We start from the raw sequence: 24657 nt of genomic DNA, 5'->3' as shown, positions 1-24657 counted from the left end.
TTAGCTTAACTTACAACTTTATCCCTGCATAAAGATTTCTGTTTTACTGATTTTCGGTATTTATGTTAAGATTTGGGTTTTGGTGTATTCAGGGGACTACAGTAAAATTTTCCGGCGATCGTTTTTGAAAAATATTTTGATATGCTAGAATCCAAATTGAAAGGATTATTTTTTACAAAATAATCCTTAGTATTGAATTGGTGCAAGTTTGTGCATCGAAATGTAGCTTTTTTGATTCAGGACAAGTTGTCCCGTTGTCCCTAATATTCAAAACTAACGGTGCTAACCATATGTTTATGTTTGTGACGTCTGCCTTTGACAAATGAGTTTTCAGTTATGTCCTCTTTAAGATCATATTCTACTTTGGTACACCAATTAAAAACAAGTAAAAAGGCTTTAAGTTCGGCAGGACCGAACTTTGGATACCCACCACCTCGGCTATTTATATGTAAACCATCTTTCCTCATAATCCGGTGAAAAATGCAACAATTTATGAGGCCATAGCAGCAATATCGAAATATGGTTCGATTTGGACCAAATTCGGAACTGATATCGAGTAGTCTAAAAAGTACAAGCCATTGTTCAATTTGTAGAGCAAAATATTGGTCTTTTTGGTAGCTATACCAAAACATTGTCCGATCTGAACCATATACGACATGGATGTCGAAAAGCCTAATATAAGACATTGTGTCAAATTTCAGCGAAATCGGATTATACATGCGCCTTTAATGGCCAATTCTTCTAATCGAGAGATCGGTCTATGTGGCACCTATATCCATATCTGAACCGATCTATGACATATAAAAAAAGATGTCGAAAGGCCTAACATAACTCACTGTCCCAAATTTCGGCGGCATAATAAAATAAATGCGACTTTTGTGGGCCCAAGACCTGAAATTGAGGGATCGCATCTATATAGCAGCTAAATCAAAATCTGAACCGATCTTGATCAATTTGAGGAAGGATGTCGAATAGTTTAACGCAATTCACTGTCCCAAATTTCGGCGACATCGGACAATAAACGCGCCTTTAATGGGCCCAAAACCTTCAATCGAGAGATCGGTCTATATGGCAGCTATATCCAAATCAGATCCGATCTGAGCCAAATTGAAGAATGAAGTCGAAGGGCCTAGTTCAACTCACCGTCCAAAATTTCGGCGACATCGGACAATAAATGCGCCTTTTATGGGCCCAAGAACTGAAATCGAGGGATCGGTCTATTTGGCAGCCACATCCAAATCTGAACAGATCTTGACCAAATTGAAGAAGGACCTTGAATATATGGGCCTTTCATGGGTGTAAGACTTTAAAGTGGCGGATCGGTTTATATGGCAGATATATCCAAATCTAAACCGATCTGAGCCAAATGGCAGAAAAATGTCGAAATGCCTAACGCGTCTCCCGGTCAACAATTTTGGCAAAAGCGGACAATGAATGCGCCTTTATGGGCCCTAAACCTTAAATCGAGAGATCGGTCTATATGGCAGCTATATCCAAATCTGCAACGAACTGGACCAAACTGAAGAAAGATGTCGAGTTTCGCAACAAAAATCTCTGCTCAAATTTCAGCAAAATCGGATAATAAATGTGGCTTGTATTGGCCTAAGACCTTAAATCCGATTTTGACCAAATTGAGGATGGTTGTCAAATGGCCTAACATAAATCACTGTCCTAAATTTCGGCGATATCGGACAATAAATGCGCCTTTTATGGGTCCAAGACTTTAAATCGAAATATCTGTCTATATGACAGCTATTTTTAAAACTGCACCGATCTGGGCCAACTTGAGGAAGGATGTCGAAGGCCCTAACATAACTCGATGTTCCAAATTTCAGCGACATCGGACTATAAACTCGCTTTTTATGGAACCAAATCCTTAAATGGAGAGTTCGGTCTATATGGCAGCTATATCCAAATCTAGACCGATCACGACCAAAATGCAGAAAGATATCGAAGAGCTTAACACAACTCACTGTCCCAAATTTCGCCGTAATCGGACAATTAATGCGCCTTTTATGGGCCTAAGAACTTAAATCGGCGGATTGGTCTATATGACAGCTATATCCAAATATTAACCCATCTGGGCCAAATTGAAGAACGATATCGAAGGGCCCTAATACCTTGCCTATGGATAAAAAAAGAATCTGTGCAAAGATTCAGCTCAATTTTTTTATAACCTCCACCATAGGATGGGCGTATGGTAATTTCGTCATTCTGTTTGTAACACTTCGAAATATGCGTCTAAGACCCCCCTAAGTATATATATTGATCGTCATGACGTCGATCTATCCATATCCGTCCGTCCGTTCGTCTGTCCGTCTGTCCGTCCGTCTGTCCGTCCGTCTTTCCGTCCGTCTGTCCGTCCGTCTGTCCGTCCGTCTGTCCGTTCATCTGTCCGTCCGTCTGTCTGTAGAAAGCACGCTAACTTTCGAAGGAGTAAAGCTAGCCGCTTGAAATTTTGCACAAATATTTATTATTAGCGTAGGTCGGTTGGTATTGTAAATGGTCTATCTCGGTCCATCTTTTGATATAGCTGCCATATAAACCGATCTTTTGTTTTGACTTCTTGAGCCTCTAGAGGGCGCAATTCTCGTTCGATTTGACTGAAATTTCGCACGTGGTTTTTTGGTATCACGTCCAACAACTGCGTTAAGTATGGTTAAAATCGGCCCCTGCTTTGATATTGCCGCCATATAAACCGATATTGGGTCTTGATTTCTTGAGCCTCTAGAGGTCGCAATTCTCATCCGATTTGGCCGAAATTTCGCACGAGGTGTTTTGTTATGACTTCCAATAACTGTGTTAGGAATAATTCAAATCGGTACATAACCTGATATAGCTGCCATATTAACCAATATGGGATCTAATGGACGCAAGTATTATCCGATTTGGCTGAAATTTTGTACAACGGCTTCTCTCATGACCTTTAACATAAGTGTCGAATATGGCATGAATCGGTTTATAGCTCTCCCTACTTCTTCAGCCTCTAAAGGGCGCAATTCTTACTAGATTTGGCTGAAATTTTACACAATGACTTCTACTATGGTGTCGTCCAACATTCAATTCAAATATGGTCCAAAATGAACCATTAGTTGATATTGTTCCAATAACATAGCAATTTTTTTCTTTTATCCTTTGTTTGCTTAAAAAGAGATACCGTGGCAAGAGCTCCACAAATGCGATCCATGGTGGAGGGTATATAAGATTCGGCCCGGCCGAACTTAGCACGCTTTTACTTGTTAATTTTGTGCAACGGGTCAACGCTTTGCGGCGTACCGCATAGGCAGGATGCCTCAAAAAAAGAGCCAGCATAAGTAATGGTATATCTAACATTAAAATTTTTTCTGATGTTCACGTCGGGATTTGAACCCAAGTGTTGGGCGTCATAGACATGCTAACCTATTCGCCGCAGCGGTGGCCATCACTTGTGCTGATCTTTGATTCCTCTTAACTTCGCTATGTCCGGCACCCAAACAATGCGGATCGCGTCATTCTCAGACAAGGCGTTAATGTCTTTTTATACCCACCACCGAAGGATGGGGTATATTCATTTTGGCATTCCATTTGCAACACATCGAAATATCCATTTCCGACTCTATAAAGTATATATATTTTAGATCAGCGTAAAAATCTAAGACGATCTAGCCATGTCTGTCCGTCTGTCCATCTGTCTGTTGAAATCAAGCAACAGTCTTTAAAAATAAAGATATTGAGCTTAAACTTTCCATAGATCCTTTTTTTCCATAAACAGCTTAAGTTCAAAGATGGGCTATATCGGACTATATCTTGATGTAGCCCCCATTTAGACTAATCCGTCGATTTAGGGTATTAGGCCAATGAAATCCACATTTATTATCCGATTTTGCTGAAATTTGGGACAGTGAGTTATGTTAGGTCCTTCGACATCCCTCTTCAGACTTGGATATAGCTGTTATATGGACCGATCTCTCGAGTTTCCACAGTATCGGTGAGAACACTCCTCCTCGGGTCGTTCCTTTGGTCACCCGCCTTCTGACCACACAATCTCCTCAGGTTTGCATTAATAATCCTGCCATAGAGCATATTATTTGTCCATTGGATGATTAAGATGTGAATCCCCGTGCGGTCCAGTGCGACGACTATAGCCCCCATGTCCACATAATTGAAAGCCCGCTCAATATTCAAAAAACCGCAAAAGTGTAACTCTTCTGTCGGAGAAACATCTCGACCTAATGTAACACCTCGTGAAGGGCCGTCTCCACCGGCCTGCCTTTGAGGTATGCGTGTTGTGCCCCATTAAAGTTCTTCGGTCCGGTCCCCCTCTCACCTTAAGGTCAATCGGTTTTTCCAGTGTTTTCAGCAAAAACCATGAAAGACTAATAGGCCTTTAATCCCTCGTTGTGCTGTGGTTTATTCTTCCCGCCTTAGGGATAAAGACCACCTTGACTTCTCTGCATGCCCTCGGTATGTAGGACCATGCCAGGCTCCCTCGTTGTGCTGTGGTTTGTTCTTCCCGCCTTGCGGATAAAGACCACCTTGACTTCTCTGCATGCCCTCGGTATGTAGGACCATACCAGGCTCGCCCTGAAGATCTGCTTAAGCCATGTTGGGGTGACTCCAAGGGACTCCTGCAGCTGTGCCGGGATAATTCCGTCAGGACCGGCCGACTTAAACGGCCGGAAGGTGCGGACAACCCACGCTATCTTGTCCACGTCCACGATGTCCCTGATGAGGTCATCCGTTAAGACCACATGTGTAGGTATTGCGATGTCCTGATCGCCGACCTTCATTAGGCCTAGATTGTTACAGAAAAATCATCGAAATGATAGACAATATATGATTTTCGTGGAATATCTTTTTACCAAAGTTTTCTATTTTTTTCCCAAGAAGAATTTTCCGAAATATATTTTTTATTTGTTGTTCCAAACGCAATAGCTAACTGAATATGCGGCCTATTTTTGGATTGCGTTTGTAAAACAACGGAACCTAAAAACTTAGTTTGCTTCATGCCTTACCTGATGCCAATGGCAGACATTTATTTCCCCATTTTTCTCATACACATTTCATCCGAAATTCGCTTTCCTTTTTCTCTGGTGTTTCTCATATGTGTATGTGTTTTTGTTTTCTTTCCTTTATCTGTGTCTAGAGTTGGCAAAAAGTTGACATTAATACGGCCATGTATCCGCCGGATATAACACCTCTAATACTGGCCGCACACAAAAACAATTTCGAGATTCTGAAAATCCTTCTGGACAGAGGTGCTGCGGTCCCCGTGCCCCATGACATCAGGTAAGTTGGTATATAAATTCTGTGTCATGCTGCAAAAATAAAGTAAAAGAAAGGGAGAGATAAAAAGCAGTAAAACAGACACAAACACCAATGTGGGAAGCTTGAAAGTAGCTTAGAAATGCATTAGATTTGAAGTGCTTGAAAATCTATGTCAGATTCCTTTCAGTTCTGTTTTCCTTTTTTTCTTCATGGCAAACACCAACTAAGAAGGTGAAGCATCTACACTATACGGTTTAGTTTGGTGAAAAGGGGCAGAGGCGGGGCAGGCTAATCTGGCCCAGGTGAACTATGTGCGAATAACAATCTTCAGTCTAATGCAGTTTATGATGTGGGCAGATGTGTCTGTTTGTGAAGAGGGTCACCAACACTGTTGTATAGCTAATTGTTCCATATGAATTTCAATAAAAGACCTCTTAAGCTGTTGGGGCTTAAAGTGAATTTTTAAATTTAAATGGAAGGAAAATCCATATTTACTTAAATCTTTAAGAAGTGCTTAGTGTTAGAGATTGCTGGTTGGCATTAGGGGTTTTCAAAATGAGAAAGATGATAGGTTCAATAAAAAATCTTATATTAGTTAGAAAATTTTTTATTAACATCGTATTTTGCCTATATTTGTGTTTTGGTAAAATTTTATAAAATTATTTTTGGTTCAAAAATTTTGATTAATTTTATTTTCAAACGTTTTGCCCTAAATTTATTCGGAAATAATTCATTCAATCGGATATTGTCTGGCTAGACAATATCCGAAGTCTGGTTATTTCAAAGACATATGATTATATTTAAAACTTACTCTTAGGGCAATTGACGATTGTTTGAGTGACAGTTGGGAAAGTGTGTTTTGTTGCGTCTTCATTTGACAGAAATATATAGGGTGGAGTTGTTTTCTTTCTTGTCGCGCTTTAAAGAAAAACTCTTAAGAGCATAGTTTCATCCTAGAAGACAAACTTTTTTGACAGATCCTACTGATGTGTGTGGTGTCAAACGAAATCGCGTTCTAGGAAGCCAGTCAAATGCCATTACTTTACTTTACTTTAATTGGCTATGACAGAATATTTGTTCCACTAGCCGAACGTAGAATAGCGATCCAACTCCAAGCACTGCATAGGCAAGTAGCATGTGTTCTCTTGTGATTAGTGTGCCAAATCTATTCACATCTGCATTTCGTATAATCTTCTCCATCAGGATATTAAAGAGATCACACGATAGGCTGTCTCCTTGTCTGAAACCTCGTTTGGTATTAAATGGTTCGGAGAGATTCTGTCCTATTCTTACTGAGGAACGAGTATCAGCAAGCGTCATCCTGCAGAGTCTTATTAATTTTGCAGGGATACCAAACTCAGACATGGCTTGAAATACCTTTGAACTTAAAGGAGTATCGAAGGCGGCTTTGTAGTCAACAAAAAGATGGTAGGTGTTGATTTGTCCTTCTCGGGTCTTTTCCAGGATTTGGCGCAGTGTGAATATCTGGTCTAAAGCCGCATTGATAGGGCCCAATTATCTCATTGACTTTAGGCTTTAATCTTTCACACAGTACGCTCGAGAGTATCTTGTATGCGATGGGGAGGAGACTTATTCCTCTGTAATTGGCACATTCCGTCTTGTCTCCTTTCTTGTGTACGGGACATAGTATGCTAAGTTCCAGTCATCAGGTATGCGTTCTTCTAGCCAGATTGCGCAGATAAGCTGATGCATACGACTTATCAGCGTGTCGCCTCCGGTCTTAAATAGTTCAGCGGGTAACACGTCGGCTCCTGCAGCCTTGTTGTTCTTTAGTCGGGTCACTGCTACTTGGACCTCATTTTGACTAGGAGGTAAACATTCTATACCATCATCAGGGATTGGTTCTGCGGTATCCTCTTCTCCTCTTTTGATTCTATAGGTAAGGGTTTTCAAGAGAAAACAACGAAATATAGTCAAATTTGTTAAAAATTTTGATGCGGATACTACCAACTGTGTCTCTAAATATCAATCGCATTCAAAAAACCAGTCGGGGGCATGGGCACAAAAAGGCTGATGATGAGGAATATGGCTTTTATGCGGATTGTTAGCCTCTCATGCCAAATGCTATTACAAAGCACAACACATTTTCTGCCTCACTTTAAAATTGGGTTTTCGCTTTATTTATTTTTTGTCCAAAGTAGAGTCGATCTATTGACCGTGAGAATTATGTTGAGGGGAAAGATTTGATTATTGAAATGTTACTGAAAATAAATTGCCTAATCTACAAATCCTTGGACATAGTAGCCATTGGCATACGTTCCTTTTCGAAAGGTGGCTAGGCTTTCTTGTTCACTACCATCGCCTTGCTCATATTGGGATTACTGCTGGAAGCCTCAGCAGTCATGTAAAAATATTGGCCACATTGGTCTTAACCTCAACTTTGTGAAAATAAAAGGCAATGATACTAAAGGGTGATTTTTTTGGATATTATCCTTTTGGCAACACTGGCTTAAACAGCTCACTCGTGTTTTATTTCACTGTCAAACGTCCTTAGTTTGGTCTATAATTTTACCATGAATGAGTCTTACAAACGAACAACGCTTACAAATTATTTAATTTTTTTTATCAAAATTAGTGTTCTGTTAAGAAAGTTCATCGCGCCTTTCTTACATTTTATGATCAGTATAATCGACCCACTGAAGCGGCTACTCGGGCTATTGGGACTAAAATTTTGCACAAAATTGACATTGTTGGACATTAAACCACCCTCACGCTTACGTAGAGTGCGAATTGAAGAAAATATCGCAGCTGATTCGTCGTCGTTCGCATCAGTTGGGCCTCTGTTACTCAACAACATGGAAAACTTTTCGGAAGGATTTAGGTGTGAAGCCTTGCAAAATATAACTGGTGCAAGAAATGAAGCCGACCGACCTACCGCAGTGCAAAATTTTTTGTGAATGGGCTCTTGGAGAGTTGACCGAAAATCCATTTTTTTATCAAAAGATTGTGTTCAGCGCCGATTTTGGAGTGCAGATCACCCAGAAGCATATCAATGCACCCAGAAAAAGTCACAGTTTGGTGCGGTTTATGGGCTGGTGGCATCATTGGACCGTACTTCTTCAAAGATGACATGAGCACTACAGTGGGATGATATTAAATTTTTTTGACTTGACTTGCATGATATGTGGTTTCAACAAGACGGTGCCACATGCCACACAGCACGCGCAACAATTGAGAGGCGAGTACGCCTTAAGACTGTTTTAATACCCATCACCATAGGATGGAGGTGTATGAATTTCGTCATTCTGTTTGTAACTACTCGATATATTCGTCCCCATAATCTTGATAGTTATGAATTTTATGTCGATCTACCATGTCCGTCCGTCCACCCGTCCGTCTGTCCGCCCGTCTGTCTGTCCGCCCATCCGTCTTTCCCGCCGTCCGTCTGTCCGCCCGTCCGTCTGTCCGCCCGTCCGTCTGTCCGCCTGTCCGTCTGTCCGCCCGTCCGTCTGTCCGCCCGTCCATCTGTCCAACCGTCCGTCTGTCCGCCCGTCTGTCTGTCCACCCGTCCGTCTGTCCGCCCGTCCTCCTGTCCGCCCGTCCGTCTGTCGGCCAGTCCGTCTGTCCGCCCGTCCTTCTGTCCGCCCGTCCGTCCGTCTATCCGCCCGCCCGTCCGTCTATCCGCCCACCCGTCTGTCCGTATGTTATCCTTTGTTTGCCTAAAAAGAGATATCAAGAAATGAACTCGACAAATGCGATGCAGGATGGGGGTATACTCATTTTGTAATTCCGTTTGCAACACATCGAAATATTCATTTCCGACCCTATAAAGTATATATACTTCACAGCGTAAAAATCTGCGACGATCTAAACATGTCCGTCCGTCTGTCTGTTGAAATTACGCTACAGAGCTGAAACTTTACACAGATCCCTTTTTTGTTCATAAGCAGGCAAAGTTCGAATATGAACTATATCGGACTATATCTTGATATAGCGCCCATATAGACCGATCCGCCGATTTAGGGTCTTAGGCCAATAAAAGCCACACTTATTATCCGATTTTGTTGAAATTTTGGACAGTGAGATGTGTTAGGCTCTTCGATATCCTTCGTTAATTTGGCCCAGATCGGTCCAAATTTGGATGAAGCTGCCATATAGAAATTTGGATGTAGCTGCCATTTAGACATAGACCGAATTTATTGTTGAAGGGTAGGTGTAGGGTATTATATAGTCGGCTCTGCCCGACTTTTGCTCTTCCTTGCTAGTTATTTGGGGAATTAAATGTGCAGTTTAGTGTACTAGGTTATTGTTGTTGTAGTTGTAGCAGTTTATTGTGTTCTATCTTTCGTCTGCTTGATTCTGTTGAGTGTCAAGACCCAGGAACTCTGCGATTAAGATTGGGTGCGTCCACAGGGATCTGGGTCTGAGGCGAGTGGGTCTGGCCGGGCAGTTAAACAGGTGACGTGTATCGTGCGGTCCGTGGTTACAATCGGGACATACATCTTGCACGGCGGCATCAATCATAGCCCTGTAGAAATTGAGGCGGCTGCATCTGCCGGAACGTAATTGAGCCAGAACTACCTTGGTTTGCCGGGGGAGGTCGATATCTTCAGGTGCAATGGGAGGCGGTCGTTCTATAAGGACTACATTCACCCGGTAGCGAATTACCGCATCTGCTACCGTGTCTACATGAATGTTGTTTAGTCCTGCTTGATATGTCGCTTGATCTAGAGGTTCTCTCTTGTAATGCTGGACCTCACGCTCTAGATCATGTAGATCTACCTTAAGGCTTCAGGGCGTTGGATATCTATCCACAAGATGATGATTTGGATGGTCTCTGCGATAACAGCCCAAAAGGTATTGCTTAGACAGCATGTAGTTATGTCTTTGCACTGGTAGGATCTTTGTCTCCTGATGATTGTGGTCCACATGAGAACTGAGGAGACAGCCCGTCGCAGTTCGCAGGGCGGCATTCTGACAGATCTGAATATTATTCCAATGCGTGTCACAAAGTTGATGAGACCACACTGGCGCTGCAGAACTTACTTCAGACCGACCAATAGCTTTGTACGTGGTCAACAAGGTTTCTTTGTCAGCACCCCAAGTGCTGCCAGCAAGTGCCCTGAGGACCTTGCTGTGGCATGTGGGGAGAATGTGTAAGAGCTGTCAAATGTGACACCAAGTATTTTGGGACACCTATTGGTCGGACTCATTTCTCCATCGACCGATCGAGGGGGTGGAATGGAGAATAGGTAGAGACTTAACAGTGCCGGAGATATCACCCTTCCTTGGGGAACTCCCTGTTTCACTCTATGGTGCTTCGACTTCTTATTCCCAAATTGCACAAATGACTGGCGACCACACAGATAATTCGCGACACATCGTTTCAGACCTGGCTGGAGGGACGTGTTGGCGATGTCCTCAAATAATTTGGCATGGCTGACCGTGTCAAATGCCTTCGATAGGTCCAGTGCCACGAGGACCGTCCTATCGCATGGCCTGGGCTGATTGATGTATCGTGTACTAGGTGATGTATACTTGTTTTTATTAAATTAATATACCTCATACACCCCACGGTACATATTTAAAAGCTGATATGATCTGGCGAAGTTGTTTCATCCACCACCACCACAATGAAGGACAAAATTTATTTTGTCAGTCGCTGAATTTTAAGATAAAAATATCGAAATATAAATTTCTGGCCTCATGCATTTTAGATTTTAAGACGATCTAGCTTTGTCCGTCAGTTCTTACCGCGTCTGCTTCCTTAAAATTAGGTTAATAAATATATCTCGGACGTTGGTTATCCAAAGTTCGGCCCGGACGAACTTATCACATTTCATCTTCTACTTTTGGAGTTTAATTGTTTTCTTTTATCCTTTCAGGTGTGGCTGTGAAGAATGCGTACGCATGACCTCCGAAGATTCTTTAAGACATTCCCTTTCCCGTGTTAATATTTATCGAGCTCTTTCTAGTCCTTCACTCATCTGTTTGACCTCACATGATCCCTTATTGACTGCATTTCAGCTATCATGGGAATTAAGGACCTTGGCATTAACCGAACAGGTAAAAAGGGCAAATTTTAGAATTTGGTTTTCTTACATTTCTTTTTTTATGTCAGGAATGCAAAGCTGAATATGTAGAACTGAGACGTCAATGTCAAAATTTTGCTGTTAGTCTTTTGGATCAAACACGAACCTCCAATGAATTGGCCATTATATTAAATTATGATCCAGACATCTCAACATATCAGCCAGGCGATCGAATGTCTTTGAATCGGCTAACACAGGCGGTCTACTACAAACAGAAAAGGGTAAGTATCATTTTAAGGAGAGAAAGAAGACACGAAAACAAGTAAAAACGTATTCAGTTCGGCAGTGTCAAACTTTGGATAAACACCATCTCATATTAATCATCCCATTTTATTATAAGTGCTCTAGCATATCCATAGTTATATCTAAATAAGTGCTGATCTGGATCTTATTCGATTCAGGTCCCGAGAACTGTTGTGTTATTCACAGTTTCGAATTCCATCGCAATCGGATAATAAATGCGTCTTTTACGGGACTTTAAGCTTATGTCGGCTGATCGGTCTATATGGCAGCTTTATCTAAATATCATCCGATCTGAGCCATAATTGGGTCCGTTGTTGGGAGGATTGAAATATTTCAGCATAATAGGATAATAAATTCAGCTTTTATGGTCTTCAGACCCTTAATGTGCCGATTAATGTACAGTAGGAGAAAATCGGAAAAAAAAAAAAAAAAAACGCGTTAAGTTCGGTAAGTTATGTAAACCACTTTTCATCAAAATCCGGTGGAAATTGCATACCTTATGTCCCATAGCAGTTATATCGAAATATGATCCAATTTGGACCAAATACTAATAAGTACATGGCATTGTTCAATTGTGTGTAAAAAAATATTGGTCTTTTTAGCAGCTATATCTAAAAATAAACCGATCTGATCCATACACAAAATGGATGTCGAAAAGCCTAATATAAGTTAATGTGTCAAATTTCAGTTAAATCGGATTATAAACGCGCCTTTGTTTGGGACCAAGACTTTAAATAGAGATCTCGGTCTATATGGCAGCTATATGCAAATCTTGATCGATCTAGACCAAATTGCAGAAATATATAGAGGGGCTTAACCTAACTCTCTGTCCCAAATTTCGGCGAAATCGGACAATAAATGCGCCTTTTATGGGCACTTTTTATGGCCCGAAAAACTAAAACCGAGAGATCGATCTATATTGCAGCTTCATCCAAATCTGGACCGATCTGAGCCATAATGCAGAGGTATATCAAGGGGCTTAACTTTACACACTGTCCCAAATTTCGGCGACATCGGACAATAAAAGCGCTTTTATTGGCCCAAAAACCTTAAATCGAGGGATCGGTCTATACGGCAGCTACATCCAAATCTGATCCGATCAAGGCCAAATTGAAGAAAGATGTCGAAGGGCCTAAGGCAACTCACTGTTCCAAATTTCAGCAAAATCGAATAATAAATGTGGCTTATATGGGCCAAAGACCTTAAATCGAGAGATCGGTCTATATGGCAGCTATATCCAAATCTGGACTGACTTTCGCCAAATTGACGAAGGATACCGAAGGGCCTAACACAACTCACTGTTCCAAATTCTGTTCCAAATTTCAGTAAAATCGGATTATAAATGTGGCTTTTATTGGCCTAAGACCCTAAAACGAAGGATCGGTATATATGGCAGCTATATCCAAATCTGAACCGATCTGGATCATATTGACGAAGGATGTCGAAGGGCCTAACACAGCTCATTGTCCCACATTTCAGCAAAATCGGATAATAAATGTGGCTTTTATGGGCCTAAGACCTCAAATCGGGGGATCGGTCTATATGGCAGCTGTATCCAAATCTGAACCGATCTGGGCCAAATTGCAGAAGGATGTCGAAGGGTCTAACAGACCTCATTGTCCTAAATTTCAGCAATATCGGATAATAAATGTGACTTTTATTGGCCTAGGACCCTTAATCGACGGATCGGTCTATATGGGGGCTATATGAAGATATAGTCTGATATAGCCCATCGTCGAACTTAACCCCATCCTTCGGTGGTGGGTATAAAAATGCTGTGCGATAGATATAGATATCTCTATGCAATGTTTAGAGCTTAGGTGTTAACGAGATCGTGTGCAAAATTTCCAGGCCGTAGGTTGTCTGGGCGCCTTTTGGCACGCCCTTAAATTTGATCATCACGGTATTTCGAAAAAGTGTTCAGGCTGCCAAATTTTAATTTATGGTCTGATTTCCAAATTACTGGATTATGCTCGAAAACTTCTACTAAAAAGTCCGCTTTAGGTCTTTAATATCTATAATGGTTTCGGAGATATTCGATTTTATTTTTATATCCTACATCACCACTGTGGTACAGGGTATTTGTGCATTTATTTGCAACGATAAATAGGAGAAGAGGTAGAGGTGATAAGTATACCGATCGACTGAGAATCACTTTCTGATTCGATTTAGCCATGTCCGTCGTTCCGCCTGTGAGTCCTTATATTCTTGTAATCAAGTTACAGGTCGTATTTGTTCTCCAATCGTGACGAAATTTTCCACATGTCACTTGTTTAGCCCAAGGACATACGCTATTGATTTTTGTAAAAATCGGTTCGTATTTGGATATAGCTCCCATATATATGTATCGCCCGATTTGCACTTTAATGGCTGTAGTAACTGCAATTTTCAACCTATCTACACAAAATTTGGCAGGGATTGTTTTATTACTGATCTTAATATATCTGCAAGATTGGTGACCACAGTAGAGCAGAGTTAGCATGTTCGCCTATGGCGTTGAACGAATGGGTTTGAATCCTGGCATGGCCATCAGAAAAAAATTTTCAGAGGTGGTTTTCCCCTCCTAATGCTGGCAACATTTGTGAGGTACTATGCCATGTAAAACTTCTCTCCAAGAGGTGTCGCACTGCGGCACGCTGTTCGGACTCGGCTATAAAATCGTTGAGATTAAACTTGAATCGGACTGCACTCATTGATAAGTGAGAAGTTTGCGACCGTGTTTCTTAGTGGAATGTTCATGGGCAAAATTTGCAATTTGCATATCTGCAAGACTTCATCAAAATCGGTTCAGATTTGGATACAGCTCTTATAGATACCTATCGCCGGATTTACACTTATGTCGCCGTAGTAACAAAAATTTTCAAACGATCTGTCCAAAAAAGTCGGTTCCGATTTAGATATAGCTTTCATTTATAAATATCTATTGCCCGAATTTATAATTGTAGGATAAGTGTAGGGTATTATATACTTACTGGTTAAAAGCTGTAGCATGATTACAACAGACGGACGGACAGACACACAAACATCGTTAAATTGCTTCATTGTAATTTCAATAACGAAGTATATATACTGTATATAGCCCATTGGGTCATTCATTTTCCATACATACCAAAATTTTGATGAAATTCCATCCAGAAATGTCCAAACCGCGGTTCGTATACCTAACCTTAAAAACAAAATATCTTGATTTATTTAATTTTTTGTAAAATTTTGTTTTTTTTTTAGTTCAGGGAATTCTGCTCCTTTAGGGCTTTCTTTTGAAATTAATTTTTTTTCTATTTTAATTTCTTCAAGAAATTTCCGAAAAACGCCTTTGAAATTTTTTGCCAAAATTGTGTGTCAATTCACAACTGTACAAATGAAGTCATTGAAGTTATACCAACTGTAAGAGATTCGTCTCGCTTTACGCTTTCTTTGGATAGCACATTTTCCAAAATTCCATGAGATAAATTAATTTAAAATTATTGTTGCAAATTCACCAATTCTAGGTTTATGTCTAAGCTAAAACAACTTTAACTTCGCACCCTTCATCTAGAAAATACAAACTTGCCCATGAACATTCCATTAAGGAACTGGGACAAACTTCTCACAAATCAATGAGTGCTGTCCGATTCAATTTTAAGCTCAATGAGTAGGAACGGCGTGTTAGGCCCTTCGGTATCCTTGTTCAATATGGCCCAGATCGGTCCAGTTTTTGAATATAGCTGCCATATAGACCGATCTCCCGATTTAAGGTTTTGGACCCATAAAAGGCGCATTTATTGTCCGTTGTCACCGAAATTTGGGACAGGGAGTTAAGTTAAGCCCTTCGACATTCTCCTTTAATTTGGCTCAGATCGGTACATATTTGGATATAGCTGTCACATAGATCGATATCACAATTTAAGGCTTTGGCGCCATAAAAGACGCATTTATTGTCCGATATCGCTGAAACTTATGACGGTGAGTTGTGTTAGGTTCTTCGAAATTTTTCTGAAACTCGCCCCAAATTGGTCCAGATTTGGATATAGCTGCCATATAGACCGATATCTCGATTTAATGTCTTGGCCCCATAAAAGGCGCATTTATTATCCGATTTCACTGAAATTTGACACAGTGACTTATGTTAGGCTTTTCGACATCCGTGTCGAATATGGTTCAGATCGGTTAATTTTTAGATAAAGCTACTAAAAAGGCAAATATTTTGTTATACACAATTGAACAATGACTTGTTATTATTTGTATTTGGTCCAAATCGGAACATATTTCGATATAGCTTCTATGGGGCATAAGGTATGCATTTTTCACCGAATTTTGACTAAAGGTGGTTTACATATATACCCGAGGTTGTGGGTATCCAAAGTTCGGCCCAGCCTAATTTAACGCCTTTTTGGTTTTTTTTCATACCCACCACCGAAGGATGGGGGTATATTCATTTTGTCATTCCGTTTGCAACACATCGAAATATCCATTTCCGACCCTATAAAGTATATATATTCTTGATCAGCGTAAAAATCTAAGACGATATAGACATGTCCGTCCGTCTGTCCGTCTGTCTGTTGAAATCACGCTACAGTCTTTAAAAATTGAGATATTGAGCTGAAATTTTGCACAGATTCTTTTTTTGTCCTTAAGCAGGTTAAGTTCGAAGACGGGCTATATCGGACTATATCTTGATATAGCCCCCATATAGACCGATCCGCCGATTTAAGGTCTTAGGCCCATAAAAGCCACATTTATTATCCGATTTAGCTGAAATTTGGGACAGTGAGTTGCGTTGGGCCCTACGACATCCTTCGTCAATTTGGTCCAGATCGGTCCAAATTTGGATATAGCTGCCATATAGACCGATCCTCCGATTTTGGGTCTTAGGCCCATAAAAGCCACATTTATTATCCGATTTTGCTGAAATTTGGGACAGTGAGCTGTGTTGAGCCCTTCGACATTCTTCGTCAATTTGGTCCAGATCGGTCCAAATTTGGATATAGCTGCCATATAGACCGAACCTCCGATTTATGGTCTTAGGCCTATAAAAGGCGCATTTATTGTCCGTTGTCACCGAAATTTGGAACAGGGAGTTAGGTTAAGCCCTTCGACATTATTCTTCAATTTGGCTCAGATCGGTCTAGAATTTGATATAGCTGCCATATAGACCGATATCACGATTTAAGGTTTTGGGCCCATAAAAGGCGTATTTATTGTCCGATGTCGCCGAAATATGGGACAGTGAGTTACGTTAAGCCCCTCGACATACTTCTGCCATATTGCAAGATCGGTAAAGATTTAAAGTCTTGGCCCCATAAAAGGCGCACTTATAATCCGATTTCATTGAAATTTGGCACAGTGCCTTATTTTAGGCTTTTCAACATCCGTGTCGTATATGGCTTAGATCGGTTTATTTTTGGATAAAGCTATTTAAAAGACAAACATTTTGGTTTGAATTGAACAAAGACTTGTACTTATAGGTTTTTGATCCAAATCGGAACATATTTCGATATATCTGCTATGGGGCAAAAGGTATGCATTTTTCACCGAATTTTGATGAAAAGTGGTTTATGTATATTCCCGGGGTGGTGGGTATCCAAAGTTCGGCCCGGCCGAACTAAACGCCTTTTTAGTAGGCCTTTTTACCTGGGACCTTCAAAAAAGTCCCCACTGACCTTCTCATCCGCCGGAGGGTTAAGATATATCGTCCTCTTGATGCTGTTGCACAATTTATACCTAAAGGGTAGATGTGTGGTATTGTATAAACGGTATCGCTCAACTTTTTTTTTTTGCCTTTCTTTACTTGGTATTAGGGTTTCTAGAATATTATGCTGATATTTAATTTCTACAGATAACAATAACCTTTACCCTAAAAAAATATTAAAATTTTTTTTAATATTCCTTTTCTAGTTTGTAGCCCATTCCAATATCCAACAATTGCTATCGGCCATTTGGTATGAAGGTCTTCCCGGGTTTCGACGCAAAACGCTGCTGGAGAAAATGATTTGCATTGCCCAAGTTGCTGTTCTATTTCCCATCTATTGCATGATCTACATGGTGGCTCCCAATTGCAAAACTGGTCAACTGATGCGTAAACCGTTCATGAAGTTTCTCATTCATGCCTCGTCATATCTCTTCTTTTTGTGTAAGTACAACAAATGTCAATTAAGTAGATTTGTCCAAAAAGTAGGGGAAAACGAGAAAAATTATGAATTTTGCCCCATCCGTAATTTTATTTAGAAATTCCTCTTTTGATTGCGATAACAATGAGCATAATTGAATATCATTTATTCGGCTTCAGTGTTCGTGAAAAGCTAGTTGATGACAGCTATTTCTTGTTATGTTTTTGCCCTCCTTTCATCGTTTGGCCTTCTGTTGCTAAACTGTTTGCGTTTTTATTTCGCTTTCCATCCATCACGGAAAATTTTTAATAAAAGATAAGCAAAAAGAAAAAACAAAATAATAAAAAAATGTTAAAACACCATGGATTTCATATCTGTTAGAGTTTCCACTTTCTACTCCATCATCATTCGAGCTGCGTTCTGCAACTTCCTTTTATTTTCATGGCGTTTGTCCATCCCATCCCATACCATCCCATCTTGGCGTGGTCAGTAGGAAATGGGTGACTAGTAAGAGACCTTTATGTTTTGCCATTTGCTTAAATGACATGATGACTCTACTGGTTTAATATGAAAACGCTAGAACAGAAAGAAAAGGAGCAGGGAACCTAAATGTGAACGAAGCAAGGCAGCTGTCTTTAAACCATTTGTGGACATTATCTAATCTCATAAACCAAAAACAGCATCACTAGTAGTGGTAGTTGTACCAATAATAATGAGGTCCAAGGAAAGGCACAGTGGATGTGTTGAGGAGTTTTGAGAAAAAACTAAAAATTTTAATCATAATTGTTATTTGTAATAAAGGGTATACGAAATAAACCCAGCAACATTTTTTTTTTTATTTTACTTTCAAATTTATATTAAATGCCATGATTTTAACATGGGGCGTTCGCAAGAAAAATTCCACTTCTTTTCTTCAGCCATTTCACAGATTTACATTCTGCTTATTTTAGAAAATGTTTTCAAGAACAAAGCATATAAATCACTGAATTGGCTGAAGAAAAAAGTAGTAGTTATGGTGACAAATTTATTAAAAAAAAAAAAAACAAGTAAAAAGGCGTTAAGTTCGGCCGGGCCAAATTTTGGATACCCACCACTTCGGGTATATATGTAAACCACCTTTCATCCAAATCCGGTGAAAATTGCATACCTTAACCTTATGTCCTATGTCCAGTTATATCGAAATATGTTCCGATTTGGACCAAATACTAATAAGTACAAGTCATTGTTCAATTGTGTATTACAAAATATTGGGCTTTTTAGTAGGTACATCTAAAAATAAACAAAAGTCACTGTCTCAAATTTCAGCAAAATCGGATAATAAATGTAGATTTTATGGGCCTAAAACCCTTAATCGAAAGGATCGGTCTTATGGCAGCTATATCCAAATCTGGACTGATCTGAGCCAAATTGACGAAGAATGTCGAAGGGCCTAACTCAACTCACTATCTCTAATTTCAGCGATATAGGATAATAAATGTGGCTGTTATGGGCCGATCCTTATCGGCGGATCGGTCCATATGGGGGCTATATCAAGATATAGTCCGATAAGCCCATCTTTGAACTTAACCTGCTTATGGTCAAAAAAAGAATCTGTGCAAAGTTTCAGCCCAATATCCCCATAGCCCCAGACGGACAGACGGACGGACGGACAGACGGACGGACGGATGGACAGACGGACGAACAGACGGACGAACAGACGGACGGACAGACGGACGGACAGACGGACGGACATACGGACGGACTTGGCTAGATCGTCTTAGATTTTTATGCTGATCAAGAATATATGTACTTTAAGGGTGGGAAATGGATATTTCGATATGTTGAATCGTTCGGTGGTGGGTATACAAATCCTGGGAATTCAAATTCATGTCAGCTGGTGTGTATGTGAATGTTTTCATTAAATTTTCATCAAATTTAGCCGAAGGTAATATGATACCCTTGGCTAACCAGAGGAAAGCCAGATTCGGATAAATTTCGGCTCACATAGACGGATATATACATAATAGTCAAGCGAGTCATGAAGGCCCCTAATGACTCGCTTGTATCAGCATATTTAAGTGCCAAGCCAAGGCGCAAACAGCGACCGCCGTGGTGGACCCCAGAACTGGTTGGTCTAAGATAGGATTGCAGAAAATCCATCAATAGAGCGAAACCAACAAGAACACCACACGATTGGGAGGTGTATAAGGCTGAGCTATGAACATAATATGGTGAGCTGAGGAAGTCTCTGAGCAAGGTTAGGTTAGGTTTAAGTGGCAGTCTGCCATCAGACTCACTTAGACGTTTTAGTCCATTGTGATACCATAGGAACTGAAGAAAGAAGATGCTTTCTAGTTCCTATCGTTGAACCATCCAGATCGCTTTAAAAAGCCTAATATGTTGCGAATATTCATACCCTTTATATCAGACAGGTTCTTAAAGAAATGAGTCGTTGCTGGCAACCTTTAGTCTGTCAGCATGTTTTCCGATTAGACAGTGACCTGTCATGACGGGCACAATGACTGAGACATCTGTTCTAGCCTATAACAGCAAAGCAGTAGACCTCTTCGAGTCTAGATTAGGCCACGTAGTTTTGGAAAGCTCACAGCCATCTCTTTGTGACCATCTATCATTCGTTGTCCTCTGGGCCTGGTCCTGAAAACTTAGCTTACCTATCACTGCAGTTGTCAGACCTATAATGCTATATAGCGTTGTGATCTGGTGGACGGCGTTCAAAAGTCCACCTACCGCTCAATACTTAACCGGATCACAGCCGCTCTGAGGATGACACCATCTGATGCTCTGGATTTAATACTACATCTAGTGGCTCTGGACATTGTGGCTACACAAATTGCAGTGACCACTGCTGTGAGGTTAAGGGAGCTTTTTCGTTGGTCATGTGGCGGCTACGGACACTGTGTTATCCTTGAAAGAATATCTGAGCCGTATTTAGATAACGCATTTATGAATCGGTCATCTTAAAATTGCACAGCGATTTCCTATATGCCTCCCACAATAAGTACGAATTTTGGTCTAAATTATTTGGTCTAACAAGTTGCATGCAGTCAGTCATCGATGTCACCGATGATCCGGTAGGATTCTACCAGATCATCGGTCTCAAGTGGAGGATCTGGTTAACGAGCGGATTTACGAACATGTGTGGAACTTTAAAGAGGGTCCACCCATACAAATTACGAGGTGCGAATATAGGGGGAAACTTTGATGCTGCGCTTTACGTCAGCAGAATGTCAATCATCAGTCAATCAAAAAGCTCGATGGAGTATCTCCACTCCCTCGGAGTGTGCAAAGCTCGACCTGGGGAGAAAGATGGTCATCCCTCAGCTCACAAAGGCGACGACTTTCATTAGGGGATGGGGCAGCAAATTCGCGAGATATGGGAGGTCTACCTCATGGAGGAGGAGAAGGAAATAACTCTCATTGAAGTGAACATTGACCAAGTGTTCGTGACAACTGTCAAGCCAAGCTGTCTTGATGAATATAGAGAAGACTGTGCATTGCGATGACAGGAAACTCATTGTTACGAGCAGTGAGCCGACGATGATTGAGTGTAGGACCGATGATTAAGGTCATCCAGATAAGTCTCCTCCATGGGGCACGCCTTCTCGGACTACCGCTACACTAGGCTTAGAACAGCTCGGGCAGCGTTGAATCCGCTAAAATTTCGGAATACGGTGAAATTAACTGGGCAAAATACGGAAGACTACTCAGATGAAAACTTGGGCAAACTTTGAATTGTCCGACCAAAAAAGACATTGAGAGAACAATAGTGTGGTCTTTCGAAGGTATTTGTTCACATAGAGAAACAATTTTTTAAATTAGGTCCGCATAGTTGATAAAGGAGCACATCGTAAAAAAACTGGAGTTTATTGGTGTATGTACTTCGCACGGCCCAAGGAATACAATAAGCTGATCATAGCGACAAAACGTGTCTTCTGGATGCTTTTCTGGCAATAGGTCGGTAGCATTAATGACGCCGCCAAGATGAAAATGGCTCACATTTGATTATAGCTGCCCTAGTCCTTGGATTTGATTTTTATATCCTAAGAAGCCTCAATTTTTGAAATGTGATTCATGAAATGTTGCATGAACTGTTAGGTTATGACTTTCAACAACTGTGCTAAGTATGGTCTAAAACAGTTTATATCCTGATAAAGCTCTAATATAAGCCGATCTCAAGTTTATACTTTGAGCCTCTAAAGGGCGTAATTATTATCCAATTTGGCGGAAATTTTGCACAATGACTTCCACTTTGGTCCACAACAGTCAAACGAAGTATGGCCCCAAATCGTTCATAACTTGGTATAGCTCCAATGGCATAGCAATTCTTATCCATTGTCCTTTGTTTGCATATAAAGAGATATCGGGCAAATAACTTGACAAATGGTGGAGCGTATAAAAAGGGTGATTTTTTTGAGGTTAGGATTTTCATGCATTAGTATTTGACAGATCACGTGGGATTTCAGACATGGTGTCAAAGAGAAAGATGCTCAGTATGCTTTGACATTTCATCATGAATAGACTTACTAACGAGCAACGCTTGCAAATCATTGAATTTTATTACCAAAATCAGTGTTCGGTTCGAAATGTGTTCATTCACCGTAACGTTGCGTCCAACAGCATCTTTGAAAAAATACGGTCCAATGATTCCACCAGCGTACAAACCACACCAAACAGTGCATTTTTCGGTATGCATGGGCAGTTCTTGAACGGCTTCTGGTTGCTCTTCACTCCAAATGCGGCAATTTTGCTTATTTACGTAGCCATTCAACCAGAAATGAGCCTCATCGCTGAACGGTGAATGAACACATTTCGAACCGAACACTGATTTTGGTAATAAAATTCAATGATTTGCAAGCGTTGCTCGTTAGTAAGTCTATTCATGATGAAATGTCAAAGCATACTGAGCATCTTTCTCTTTGACACCATGTCTGAAATCCCACGTGATCTGTCAAATACTAATGCATGAAAATCCTAACCTCAAAAAAATCACCCTTTACGATTCGATCCGGCCAATATGATTGCCTCATATGGTCACTAACTTAATCCCATATATATCCATACCCCGATCACTACTTGAGGTCCCAAAAAAGTCAAACATTATCCAATTTTTAGAAAAATCCATGGTTTGTGGGTATCCAAGATTTCGCCCGGCCGAACTTCTAAGTTCTTTTACTTCACTGTGCCCGATGGCTGTAACCTGCACAATGAAAATTGTGCAGAGTCGTCCATAACGATACCGGAAGAATGTTTAACATTGGTGTTTTTGTATTAAGACTGACACTCTCTATCTCCTTCTATCTATCAGTCTTGTTGCTCGACTGGCCAAGGCAAATACAGCAGCACTCACACGCACTCTCATACTCATGCTTGTGCATATGACAACCACTAAGCCATCACATAATACTAACATTTAATGCTATGACCACTAACATTACCGCATAACAAGCCACATACACGCAAACGAAAACCATATCATAGACTAAAGCTATTGTCTTTAAAGTGTAGTATGTGTATGGCTGTGAGTGTGTGAGTGGGGGTATAGGGATATGAGTGTGTGCATAAAACTTAAACTGAAAGTTAGAATGCCCTTGTACTTGACCAGAAGCATAAAATGCTAACAACACCCACAAACACATGCACACACATGTATAGAGGTACGCATCATCGCATCATCTACACAATAGCGAACTCAAACTTACAAAAGAGATTGTGGCAGCACAATAACAAGCGCTTTGGCCAAATGAAGAACACTGTACACACAAGTGATCCTTGAAATGCCCTCAGGAGTTGAGCGAAGCAAGACTGCAAATAATGGCAGTTGATGTAGATTTCGATGTGGCTGTGTGTTGTCCATGCACACAAAGACATTGATATTGGTGGTAGACACGCAACAACCCATTCACAACAAGTCCGGTGTACACAGTCCCACTCACACTGAATATACAAAAGGCTATGAGTCTCGCAAGAAATGTAATGACATCTTCATATGAATATGGCCAATCTACCATAATTCGCTAGCGTTTTTCTTTTCTTTTCACTTCATTTTTTCTGTTTATATAAAATTACATTTTTGTTTTTGTGAACACACGCACACACACACACACACACTGTATTTGTCATTACAGCCCTGTGGTTTAATTCTGTTTTCCTTCTCTTTTTTTTGTTTCCCTTAATGTTCAACAGTTATCCTTATACTGGTCTCACAGCGAGCCGATGAAGATGTGATACGTATCCTTGGTACCGACAACATGAAACACCAACTCATGGAGGATAAAATGCGTCAGCGTGGCCGTGGACCCACCAAATTAGAGCTACTGGTTGTTCTCTATTTATTCGGCTTCATGTGGGAGGAGGTCCAGGAGATATTCAGTGTGGGCATGAAGTGCTATCTGAGGAATATGTGGAATTTTATTGATTTCCTACGGAATAGCTTATACATCAGTGTGGTGTGTTTAAGGTGAGTGTGGAGATGTGTGGGGCGAACAAGTTAATATTTTAAAATTCAATCAGTAACGAAAGGCAAAAGTCCGGCTGTGCCGACTATACCCCATAAGTATTGGGTTGCCCAAAAAGTAATTGCGGAGTTTTTAAAAGAAAGCAAATGCATTTTTAATAAAACTTAGAATTAACTTTAATCAAATATACTTTTTTTACTAAAGCAAGCTAAAAGTAACAGCTGAAAACTGACAGAAGAAAGAATGCAATTAGAGAGTCACAAGCTGTGAAAAAATTTGTCAACGCCGACTATATGAAAAATCCGCAATTACTTTTTGGACAACCCAATAGAAAACTCGGCAATGCCACTGTATTTATTTATGAATCTTGCCCATTTTTTTGGACTTCCGCATAGGTTTTTAAATGGGTAATAAAACTTTCCTAAATGACAGCTATATCTAAATCTGGGCCGATTTCAATGAAATTCACCAGTTACATTGAGAGTCATAGAAATACTTCCTGGAAAATTTCGACAGAATCGGTTAACAAATGAACACTTTTTTGCAATATTTCTCAAAATTGGACGAACATAT

At 40.5% G+C, this 24657-nt stretch overlaps 1 protein-coding gene across 2 annotated transcripts in view; it reads left to right on the top strand.

Annotated features, from left to right (window-relative positions):
- Positions 1–24657, top strand: part of LOC106093200 (transient-receptor-potential-like protein) — a 102013-nt gene that overhangs the window by 64292 nt on the left and 13064 nt on the right. For both annotated transcript variants that reach the window (XM_059369108.1, XM_059369107.1), the window contains exons 4-8: positions 5126–5268; positions 11094–11274; positions 11330–11521; positions 17418–17652; positions 23813–24086. In XM_059369108.1, coding sequence (XP_059225091.1) covers positions 5126–5268; positions 11094–11274; positions 11330–11521; positions 17418–17652; positions 23813–24086 — 1025 coding nt within the window. The remainder of the gene's footprint in view (positions 1–5125; positions 5269–11093; positions 11275–11329; positions 11522–17417; positions 17653–23812; positions 24087–24657) is intronic.

The sequence above is a fragment of the Stomoxys calcitrans genome, chromosome 5, assembly GCF_963082655.1.
Source record: "Stomoxys calcitrans chromosome 5, idStoCalc2.1, whole genome shotgun sequence".
Lineage (NCBI taxonomy): Eukaryota > Metazoa > Arthropoda > Insecta > Diptera > Muscidae > Stomoxys > Stomoxys calcitrans.
The sequence above is the reverse complement of the archived record's forward strand: the minus strand, read 5'-3'. Positions and strand labels throughout refer to the sequence as shown.